The sequence below is a fragment of the Schistocerca piceifrons genome, chromosome 8, assembly GCF_021461385.2.
Source record: "Schistocerca piceifrons isolate TAMUIC-IGC-003096 chromosome 8, iqSchPice1.1, whole genome shotgun sequence".
NCBI lineage: Eukaryota > Metazoa > Arthropoda > Insecta > Orthoptera > Acrididae > Schistocerca > Schistocerca piceifrons.
The window spans coordinates 343,572,202-343,584,253 of NC_060145.1; the positions used below are offsets into that span (position 1 = coordinate 343,572,202).

The 12,052-nt window shown below is 40.2% G+C and overlaps 1 protein-coding gene across 7 annotated transcripts in view; it reads right to left on the reverse strand.

Annotated features, from left to right (window-relative positions):
* Positions 1 to 3,761: 3,761 nt before the first annotated feature.
* Positions 3,762 to 12,052, reverse strand: part of LOC124711959 (transcription initiation factor IIA subunit 1-like) — an 88,870-nt gene continuing 80,579 nt past the window's right edge. For all 7 annotated transcript variants that reach the window (XM_047242240.1, XM_047242235.1, XM_047242239.1 and 4 more), the window contains exons 3-4: positions 11,369 to 11,830; positions 3,762 to 5,667 (exon numbers count right to left, since the gene is read on the reverse strand). In XM_047242240.1, the coding sequence (XP_047098196.1) occupies positions 5,317 to 5,667; positions 11,369 to 11,830 (813 nt within the window). In that variant the 3' untranslated portion in view covers positions 3,762 to 5,316. The remainder of the gene's footprint in view (positions 5,668 to 11,368; positions 11,831 to 12,052) is intronic.

A 12,052-nucleotide genomic window follows, 5' to 3' on the forward strand; every position in this document is an offset into this window, starting at 1 on the left:
GATCACTGGGCTGCAACATTGCGATAAAATGAGGATACCCGATACAGACAGGTCTGCATCTAATATGGCTGAGAAAGCAAGATAAACATCCAGGAAGGTGAAAAAGAAACCGGAAGACCTGCTAGAGGCCAAAGAAGGGCCATCATACGCAGCAGGACAGTTCTAATTAATTGTAAGTAACGCATTTCAAAAGATTTTTTTTTTTTCTTCTTTCTTTAAAGTCAATTTCCCGCAAACTAAAATTTTCAGTACATATGCCCCATTATATCAGAAACTGTCATAGATAAATGAATGAAATTTTCAGACACTCTGCATAACAAAAAGCCACCTCTGGTACTACATTCATTAATATTCCCCCATTAGGAAATTCACAAAAAAATATTTTCTGCAAAAAAACTTACTTTTTAAATTTATTAACAAAAAAATATTATTTCTTTAACAACTATAAAATGGATAAAGTAGATTTTAGTACAGTTTACTATTAGCATCATGTAACATACAGTAAAAATATTAAGGTCTTGCATCAAATAGTTTTTCAGAAATGGGTCAAATACTTGCCTAAATTAACATGGGTTAGATAGGCAGGATGTGGTCCCCTTAAAGCCTTTGTCAGCAACACACACACACACACACACACACACACACACAAACACAACTCGCACCCATGTCTACAGTCTCGGATAACTGAAACCACACTGCGAGCAGCAGCACCAGTGCATGATGGGAGTGGCGACTGGGCAGGGGTAAGGAGGAGGCTGGGGCAGGGAGAGGGAGGGATAGTATTGTAGGGGTGGCAGACAGTGAAGTGCTGCAGTTTAGACGGAGGGCAGTAGAGAACTTTACATGACAAACAACAAGCTGTCTGTCCGCATGAATGGCCACCGACAAACTGTGGCCAAAAAACAAGTGGACCACCCTGTTGCTGAATATGCTGCCAAACATGATATCCGTCATCTCAATGACTGCTTCACAGCTTTTGCCATATGGATCCTTCCTATCAACACCAGCTTTTCTGAACTGCGCAGGTGGGAACTTTCCCCACAATACATCCTAAGTTCCCGTAACCCTCCTGGTCTCAACCTTCATTAGTCACTGTCCTCACCCATCCAGCCCCCTCCCTGTTCCCATTCCAGCACTACACAGCTGTCATTTCACCGCCACACCCATTCTTTTAATTTCTCTCCTTTCCACTACTCTGCCCTCTGACTAAACTGCAGCACTTCACTGTCTGCCACCCCCAATGTACTATCCCTCCCCATCACTGCCCTAGCCTCCTCCTTACCCCCACCAAGTCGCCGCTCCCATCATGCACTGGTGCGGCTGCTCGCAGTGTGGTTTCAGTTATCTGAGACTGCAGACGTGTGTGCAAGTTGCGTTTTCGTGTGTGTGTGTGTGTGTGTGTGTGTGTGTGTGTGTGTTGCTGACAAAGGCCTTAATGACTGAAAGCTATAATTGTGTGAATCTTTTTGTTGTGCCTATCGCGACTCAGCATCTCTGCTATATGGTGAGTGGCAACTTTCCTTCTGTAATAAAATTATTCTTTCCATATTGAGTGGGATATGTACTCAAGACGACTAGCCTGTTATTTGTGTACTGACATGTGGCTGATTAGTGAAGAACAGTCCTACTAGGACATGTCATGTCTCCACTAGCATTTCAGGCAGTATTTTTTTCATATGCTGCCCTTCACAAACTGCCACCACGTGACCTCCAATTTACAACTACAAGTGAATTACTTGATGTCTATCATGCCTAGACCATTTCATACATATACACATTTAGTCACTAATTCAATTCCTTACTAAATGCTTAATGTATATATATTGGACATCTATAGAACCAAGCCCTCTTTATACAGGGCGTTACAAAAAGGTACGGCCAAACTTTCAGGAAACATTCCTCACACACAAAGAAAGAAAATATTTTATGTGGACATGTGTGCAGAAACGCTTACTTTCCATGCTAGAGCTCATTTTATTACTTCTCTTCAACTCACATTAATCATGGAATGGAAACACACAGCAACAGAACGTACCAGCGTGACTTCAAACACTTTGTTACAGGAAATGTTCAAAATGTCCTCCGTTAGCGAGGATACATGCATCCACCCTCCGTCGCACGGAATCCCTGATGCGCTGATGCAGCCCTGAAGAATGGCGTATTGTATCACAGCCGTCCACAATACGAGCACGAAGAGTCTCTACATTTGGTACCGGCATTGTGTAGACAAGAGCTTTCAAATGCCCCCATAAATGAAAGTCAAGAGGGTTGAGGTCAGGAGAGCGTGGAGGCCATGGAATTGGTCCGCCTCTACCAATCCATCGGTCACCGAATCTGTTGTTGAGAAGCGTACGAACACTCCGACTGAAATGTGCAGGAGCTCCATCGTGCATGAACCACATGTTGAGTGTCCCGTATGAAATCATGATAACGTGCTCCACTGAGCGCAGGTGGAAGAACATGGGGCCCAATCAAGACATCACCAACAATGCCTGCCCAAACGTCCACACCAAATCTGTGTTGATGATGTGATTGCACAATTGCGTGCGGATCCTCGTCAGCACACACATGTTGATTGTGAAAATTTACAATTTGATCACGTTGGAATGAAGTCTCATCCGTAAAGAGAACATTTGCACTGAAATGAGGATTGACACATTGTTGGATGAACCATCGCAGAAGTGTACCTGTGGAGGCCAATCAGCTGCTGATAGTGCCTGCACACGCTGTACATGGTACGGAAACAACTGGTTCTCCCGTAGCACTCTCCATGCAGTGACACGGCCAACGTTACCTTGTACAGCAGCAACCTCTCTGACGCTGACATTAGGGTTATCGTCAACTGCACGAAGAATTGCCTCGTCCATTGCAGGTGTCCTCGTCGTTCTAGGTCTTCCCCAGTCGCGAATCATAGGCTGGAATGTTCCGTGCTCCCTAAGACGCCGATCAATTACTTCGAACGTCTTCCTGTCGGGACACCTTCGTTCTGGAAATCTGTCTCAATACAAACGTAACGTGCCACGGCTATTGTCCCGTGCTAATCCATACATCAAATGGGCATCTGCCAACACTGCATTTGTAAACGTTGCACTGACTGCAAAACCACATTCATGATGAACACTAACCTGTTGATGCTATGTACTGATGTGCTTGATGCTAGTACTGTAGAGCAATGAGTCGCATGTCAACAAAAGCACCGAAGTCAACATTACCTTCCTTCAATTGGGCCAACTGGCGGTGAATTGAGGAAGTACAGTACATACTGACGAAACTAAAATGAGCTCTAACATGGAAATTAAGCGTTTCTGGACACATGTCCACATAACATCTTTTCTTTATTTGTGTGTGAGGAATGGTTCCTGAAAGTTTGGCCGTACCTTTTTGTAACACCCTGTATAATTAAACATGGAATTGAGTTTATAGCTACCATAGTTCTCAGTAATTTGCAGATTTTTGCCTAGTCCTTAATGTCTATGGTAAGAGAGGAAACCTTTATTTTCTGTGATTATCAGAAGGTAATGTTATTTTGGAATTCTGTATCTTATGCATTTGGGCTGCAGTTAACATTTCCTGCAGCTTCAGCTTCACTACAAGTGAACATCAAAATGTAGAACTTCTACAGTACAGCTGTTATAAGTGATATCTAAAAAATTATGGTGATGGCTACACAAAAGTAATGATGAAAATTTACCTCAAATTGAAACTTTGGGTTGGGTAGTCTTAAATACTCTTCCAGCAAATATAAATAAAAATACATCGGATAGCCATATAATAATTTATTAAAATAGTCTTAAATTTAACATTTTATACAGGAAAATTTTAAATAGTAACTTTTCACAGCTTCAATCCAAATTTGCAGGTGACAAATATCCCACTCCCTCTCATATCCATGATGCAGTGACCTATGACAGCAAGCAATAATTGTGAATATAAAAAGTCTTTCGAGTTTCTCAGTGAAAGTGCCTATTCCAAGTGCACAAAATGATGGCATTATCTACACATTACAAAAAAAGCAACACTGTGACTAAGTTGCAGTCCATTAGAAGTGTCTCATTTTGCACTGTACATTTGATACATCTTCCACTTCTTTTGTTTAAAGATCACTGTTACAGTCCATGTGAAATATGGAAAGGCATCTCATTCCATAGAGTGACAACTAACATTACAGTTTTTTAATGTAATGATCTATTTCAGATTAAAAGGGACAGGAATGTATCTTCTGTTGAAAATACCTTCACACACTTGAGTTATATAAAGTTATAGGGCATCACGGGCACACCTTATGCACAAGATACAGACTTCCCTTGCACCAACTGTAAATATTTAAACAATACATTCAATAAACATAATAAAAACAAGATCACATTTAAAAATTTGGCATATTGCATCAGAGAGTAGAATCTTAACACCTCTTAAATCTGCTTTAATTTATATTTACTGAAGTATACATAATGACAGTCTTTTACAATACATTAATATTGTAAATAAAAACATTTTCTCAGCCTTATTCTGAACACTGGCCACATGCATAGTAGGGCACTAAAAGAACCAAACGCTAAAAGCATTGCCTCATTCAATAAATTGTTACTTATTCTCTTCTTGAACCTATGAAAAGTAATTGTACTGCAATAAATGAAAGATTTCAATTGAGCAAGTACAAGAATCAGCAGCAGCCCAAGATGGGATTTAGTTTACCCTGGCAGACCTAGTGGCACCACTACACATTAAATGTTCTGTATCTACACTACTTTAACAAGTCACAGTTCCTCGCAAAGGTAGGAATCAATTACAGTTATTTTAGAGATCAGAATTAATCATTCCATTGCCTTTAACAAAGTCCACTGATAAGTCTAAGTTTCAGCACTCAGTTAGTGAAGTTTACACCACCTTTGTTGAATAATGTCACAAAACTTCCAACACTAAACCTGTTACAAGACCAGTATGTTATAATGTTAAATCAGATTGAGAGGGAGTTTGTCATCAGCATTCTCATTTGACTTCCACACACGCTCATCCACTCACTCATTCAGTCATTCACCCACGTACATATGTATAGATATATATTTGGTATGTGATAATTTCAACAAATTTTCATAATTTGTAATTAAATGTTACAAGTATGTGACAAAAAGGAAACTTAAAAGTCTATCTGTATAATTGCATCTCTCAGCAGTGCACTTTTGTGTTTGAAAATGTCCATAGAAGAAACCAAAGATAGAAATATAGGGCACAAAATGCCCTAATAAACAAAAAATAATAATTCCCCGGTGATCGTGCACAAACAACTGACTTAATTTCTGTCTCAAGTATCATGGCTCACCACTCAGCGTCACCATTAGACTTTTGGAACACAAAGTCTTTGCCGTTTAGATTCATTATACCATCTTTCAAATAGAACTTCCACTTGTTGCGACTGCGGGTGATTTTATCATACTGGCAAACAATGACGTTGTCAGTGTCAAAGAGATCTGTTGGATCATCCTCTGATACGTCATCACCTGAGTTGAGTGGCTCCTCTTCTTGGCCACCACCATTTGCTTCATCCTCATTCTCATCATCATCAACACGGTCCTCCGTTTCGTCTTCATCATCATCATCACCATCGTCGTCAACATCTTCATCCTCTTCGTCAGATGTATCATTGTGTCCATCTAACTGCAATATTACCTGCAAATAAGGCAAGTGTTTCAGCAGGAAAACTATATGGGTTATGAGGGAGTCAAAGTGATTTTATGGCCACAACTGTAGTATATCCCACCAAATGATGCTCTGTTTGTACTGAGAATAAGTAGCAAATAGGTTCATTCGGAAATTTGCTTTGTATAATGAGAAACCAAATGCACTATTACTGTCTAACATTCCTCATAAGTAAGACACCACAGCCTCTTACTAAATGCAAGACAGTTTAAAAGTCTGTGCTGGCACAATGCTGTAATCTCAATACTTCACATCAGTCATACTGTTACAAAGTAGGCTATTCAACAGCATAGTAATTAAGCACCTCACGTGAAAGTGATTTATCAATAATTTGGACTATTGCAGAATTTTATTAGAGCAAATACTGTAATATGAAGGAAAATGTAGTTTAAGCTCTTTATTTATCAGTAAAATAATTAAAGTGTACAAAGTTGAGATATCAATGTTCTTATAATACATCTCATTTGGCACAAGCTTCATTGATACATACAAACATTTCTTCTTTTATCCATGTACAACCCTTTCATTAAAATCTTTTAAGACTCAATAAATGCCGAGTTAAGCAACACGGTTCTCTTGAATTAGTGATTTCATTGATGCAGCCTGAATGGCTCTTTCAAGAAATTGTGATATTTCTCAAATTGAAACATGAGAGAAAGCAGCTTTAAGATGGATAGCCATATGAAAATCCCCACAGATAAACTAAATTACAGCAGCAGCAAACAATTGTTTGACACAAGTGTCACCTGAAGGCGACAGTGGGGAAGCTGTCAAAATACAGTGAAGAACTCTGTGGCAACCTTGGAAATCTGAAGCTTAAAAATTAATGTCATAGCCACGCAACTTGTGAGCCTAGATTTCAAAGGAGCAATTCCATTATTTCCCTCAAATGATTTAGGGACCAAACCTTTATATTCAGACAATGATTTAAATCCTGGTCATCCCAATGCAAAATTAAGACTGCTAACAATTGAGTCACCTCACTTGTTACAACGTTAGCCTTAATTCACATCATAGTAGTAAACATTTCAGGATAACGAATATTTAGAAATTTATGTTATGTGAGCCTGCCTCACCTCAAACGGTCATGATTTATAGTTTCAATGTTTAAAATATAACAAGGCACGTGAAGAACTATGTAAAATTATGACAAGCTGAACTTCATAGCAAACAGCTGTGTTAACCTGTTGCCATACTATTAAGTGCAGAAATGATGCGAATGACTGGGCCAGCACGATATACGAGAGTCGCAATACAAGCTGCCATGGACACCTGCAATGTTGCTACATGTTTATTTTTTTCATGCAATACTGCTCTTTTAGGCAGTAACACTAGTTTAATTTTTGTTCCCTTTTTATATATCTGTAATATAATATTTCAAGCAATTCTTCGATTTATCAATATAAAGATTTACACATAAACAATACTTTAGTAGAAATTATAATCTTCACTGGCGTCTTCATGAGCAACTTCTTCATAAGAAATTAATAACACAACACCTAATTGTAGATGTTGCCAACAAAAAACATAATTACAAGAAGAAATGTTTACCTTGAACAAATTTCTAATGGGGAAAGAACCTACAACTAATTTGGTAATTTCAAAAGCACTGAGGCAGATGTAATGCCAGTTTACTTTACAAGATACTGTAGAGTTGTGCTGTTGGTCCATCACTGCTTTTCTCGATAAGTGGTTGTGAACAACGGTATTGCAGTTTATTAAAGTAGCTTTTCGTTGATGTCCGTCACATGCCATTACAGTATTGCCCCAACAGCTGTAAGCTCCCTTCGGCAACACGCATAGACACAAAGAACTGCTGCCCTCTGGGGTCACCAATAGAAAAAACAGCCCATGAGTAGAGCTCCTTTCCTGTGGTTAAATGGTGCTTGTTCCTGAAGCATTGACTGCTCTGCATTTCTCTAATCCTGCAAGTCAACAGACACGTTGACAACAGTGGAAGTTAGTACATGCACGTTGCATGCTCCAAAGTATGAACAGTCAAGTAACAAATAATTTTAATTACACTGTAGATATAGCAGAGAGAGAGAGAGAGAGAGAGAGAGAGAGAGAGAGAGAGAGCTGCTGTTGCATCCTAATATTCATTTGTCCAAGTAATAAAAATTAAGACAACACTTATTAATTACACACCGTCTTAATTTTTATCAAAACAAGGACATGATACTGCAAGAAAGCCATTGCCTCTTAAAGCATGGTAGGAATTTCAACACTTTGCAAGCTACAGTGGTATGTTGCAGAGAGTGCATAACATACCAATTTTATTTGACACTCTTTCGCTGAAAGGCAAAAAAACAGCTATCTATGCAGCTCATCCTTGTTGCATTTGCGTCAGTATGCCACTGGGGCGTTAACCGTTAGTGTGTACGTATCTATCATGTTATGCATAAAAGCTATGTAACAGTAAGCGGACTATGGCAATGAGTCCTGGTCACCTACTTGCCCTGATGACCCCACACCCTGCTACCACTCATCCGTGACCGTATCCCTTATAAAATGTTGTTAGCAGTGGGACCCTCAGTGTCCTTTTACCCATCACTATTCACGAGGAGAAAAGAAAACCTAGTCTTCCATACGTTGCAGGAGAGATCAGAATTACTGGCGGAAGGAAGTTCATGTGGGGTATCTGTATGTGGAACTAGTGCATGGCTGATGCAGACGCCATTCTACCAACTTCTCTTCGGTAATAAAGCACAATGAGATCCAGCACTGAAGGTAGAACTGCTGCAGATACTGACTTTGATCAGCATGCGTGCAAGCAGCAATGATGGTAAATTTTTAATAACTTGAGTAAGCAGGTGATCAATCATGACAGACACACAGCAAGGTGTGGATTTGCAGACTGTTATAGCACAAATACCCTTCAAAATTCAACTATTTAAACCAGATGCAGAAGGCAGGAGAGACGCAAGTCAAGTAAACAGCATCCCTCTGAGTGTGCCCAATGAAAGTCCAATGGACTCTGTGATAGTTAAGAACCTTTGCAGTTGTCTGCAGAAGATCTGATGAGGCGGTTCAAGTGCTTTTTAGAAAATGCAGCAAGTTTAGGACAGTGGAATGACTAATAAAATAACTGGCAATACTGTGACTCCAAGATGATGGACTCACTTTCGTTACGTGTACTACGACATGTAGTCATGAAGCTACCTACAGTGAATTTAAACAAGACATTTATGCAATTGTACAAAAGGGGAAAAAAAACACAGCATGATCTTACAGGGAGCAATTCCACAGCATGTTTATCTTGGACAGAGAATCCATCAAGGATTTTGCTTTAGAAAAGTTAATGCTAATCTGTACGAAGCCAGTGAAAATTTTCAAATAACTTACAGTAAGGCAGCTGGCTGCATTTCTGTTAGTCATTTGAACATTATATATGCCAGGAGAAACTCAGGTCTCACACCAAGGACAATGATTAGCACAAAGAGAGAACACTGTTTGAAGCTGGAGAGTGCGAAGTTGGCCAAGCAAGTAACATTGCCACACTGCAAGACAAACAGAAGTTCAATTTGCTGAAGAGCTACACAGATCCCAAATTGATCGCAAACTGGATCACTGTGTGTTTGAAGCTTATTCAGGAACCAGCTACCACATGAACAAAGCCCAACCTGTATGAAAAAGATTCAATACTGCACCTATGGAGCAGAAGGTCTCACAGCATGAAACAGTAAGAAGGGGGACGCAATGCCGAAGATGGATAGTTTTGAGAGGAGTATGTTAAACAACGGAGGTGATGGAAGTGCCACCACTACATCTATATCTACACTCTGCAAACCACCGTGAAATGCATGGGACAGAGTACATCCCATTGTACCAGTTATTAGTGTTTCTTCCCATTCCATTCTCTTATGGAGCACGGGAAGAACGACTGTTTGTTTGAATGTTCGATTGTGTTTGTGTGTGTGTGTGTGTGTGTGTGTGTTTTATTCTAATCTTGTCCTCACAATCTCCATGTTAGCGACTCACAGGGGATTTTAGTATATTCTTGGAGTAATCATTTAAAGCCAGTTCTTGAAACTTTGTTAGTAGACTGTCTTGGGATAGTTTACGTCTATCTTCAAGAGTCTGCCACATCAGTTTCTTCATTATTTCTCTGACACTCTCCCACCTGTGACCATTTGTACTTCCTTTCTCTATATACGTTCAACATCCCCTGTTAGTCCTATTTAGTATGGATGTCATGAGTGATCCATAAGCAATCTCCTTTGTACACTCATTGCACTTCCAATTTCTTTGATGTGGTGCTAAGAAAGAAAACCAGCGGCACCCAAGCTGTACAATCAAATGGCAACTGGTGCGCAATCACAAAGTGGCCAAGATAAATATGTGGTGAAAATGCAAGTGATGAGGAGAAGAGAGAAATGCTATGAAAGTGTATGGGGGTTAGATTTCCAGGCAGCTAACCATGCTCAGATATATGTAGAGAAAGAGAAATCCAATTTGGTCTTAACGATTATTGCTGCAATGAGAACTCTAAGGCTGATTCAGAGGAATCTCAATGCTGCTGACATAATGGGCAAACCTAGTAGTGACACAGTTACTCCTTTCTGACATACATTTGGCTGAATGTGAGAGCAACCCACCACCCCCAATCCCCAAAGGAACACAAACTTTGTATATTGATGTGAAAATGCCAAAATGCAAAAGAAGGCATTTGTTTTTAACTGAGATGTCAGTAAATGGTAACTTGCTACACCAGAGGCATGGCTATGCAGTGGGAAATGTCAGTGTCATTAAAGAAGAACCAAGTGGAAAATTGAGTGTTCCAGGAAGCATAGGCAATTTGAATAACGCAGAACCAGAACTATCACAGTGTCGAACATAGATTCACAAGATGTGATAGAAGTACCTACCAAGAAGGAATATGTGCAGGTAGTAGATTATTGTCCATCAAATGACAGCATCAAGAAATCAACTCGCGAAGCACTCTAACCAACCGTACAAGAGCTGTTTACTAAATTAAAAACGCTGCAACCAACCACCAATGACCTACTCAAAACATGAAACAGCATGGTTCCATCAGATCCCTGCCACCTGTTTATTTGATTACTAATTATCTCTTAGATAATTGCTTCACTGTGGGATTGCACTGCTAGCTTGTAATCTGGGCCATTTTGTTGCATCAATCGCAAATTTTTTCTAACTTAGCTTGCCGTTTATTTTATACTATTGCTGCTCACTTGGATGTATGCCAACACACTATGTTAGCTGAAGCAATAACGAAGGAATAGTTATGGGCAGTACAAAACAATGTTATTTGTGAATGGTTCACTTGAGGGTTAACACCAACTCTCAATGTCATTTACCTTGAGCCATATTTGAGACTCTGTGCACTGGAATCTTCCCCTATCCATGACATTGTGCTGTCTCTCAAGTAGAATATTTAAGACACAAGATAATGGCACATGAATTCCATCTTAACTTACAACTGATAGAAGCCAAGAACCATCCAGAACTGATAAATGAGGAGGAACTGCAGGTATTCCTACGTAGTGCGAATTTCTACTGACGATACTTTCAAGTGTGCACTGACATAGCATGATCAATGACTCTACTACTGAAAAAGGAGCAGTTTTTACTAGGAATTCCAAATGTTCATGAGAGAGAGAGAGAGAAGGAAGGGGGGGGGGGGGGGGAGTGTTTACACTGTACTTACTTCGGTAGTTCTCTGAGAGTGACCTGATCCACCAGGTGTGTCAGAGTCATCCTGGCCATCAGTCTGTCGTGGGATTTGTTGTATTGCAGCCTGCTGCTGTTGCTGTGACTGCTGCTGTTGCTGCTGCTGTTGTGCAGCCTGCAGTGCAGCCAGTACATGTTGCTGCAGCAATGTGGTAGCAACCTGGGGAGGCAGGGCCATTGCAGCAGTAATGACGGGCCCCGTCAGCGACGTCTGTAGCGTATTCCCCTGCAAAGCTGATACAGGCACGTGGATGGTTACAGTGCCTGCAGGAGCAGGCAGTGTTATCTGTACTGGCACTGTCTTGTTTGGGTCTGCCACAATTACAGTTTGTTGTGTGGGCTGTGGAGGGGCACTGGCCTGTTGCGTCTGCTGATGCACCAGTTGCTGCTGCAAGGTTTGTTGCTGATGAGGCTGCTGATGAGACTGCTGCTGCTGTAACTAAACAACACATAATTCTTCAGCAACACTTTAAACTTTAGAAGTATATGTATATGTTATGTTTGTCACAAGTCGTAGGTTTAACAGACGATGGAAATAGGTTTTGCGCATGTGTGTGTTTGTGTGTGTTATTTAAATGTTTGAATTACTGACTTCTTGTTGAAACAGTGGAAAGTCTAGGTTCGAATATCAACAATATTGTGAAAAGAACAGATTGCTATT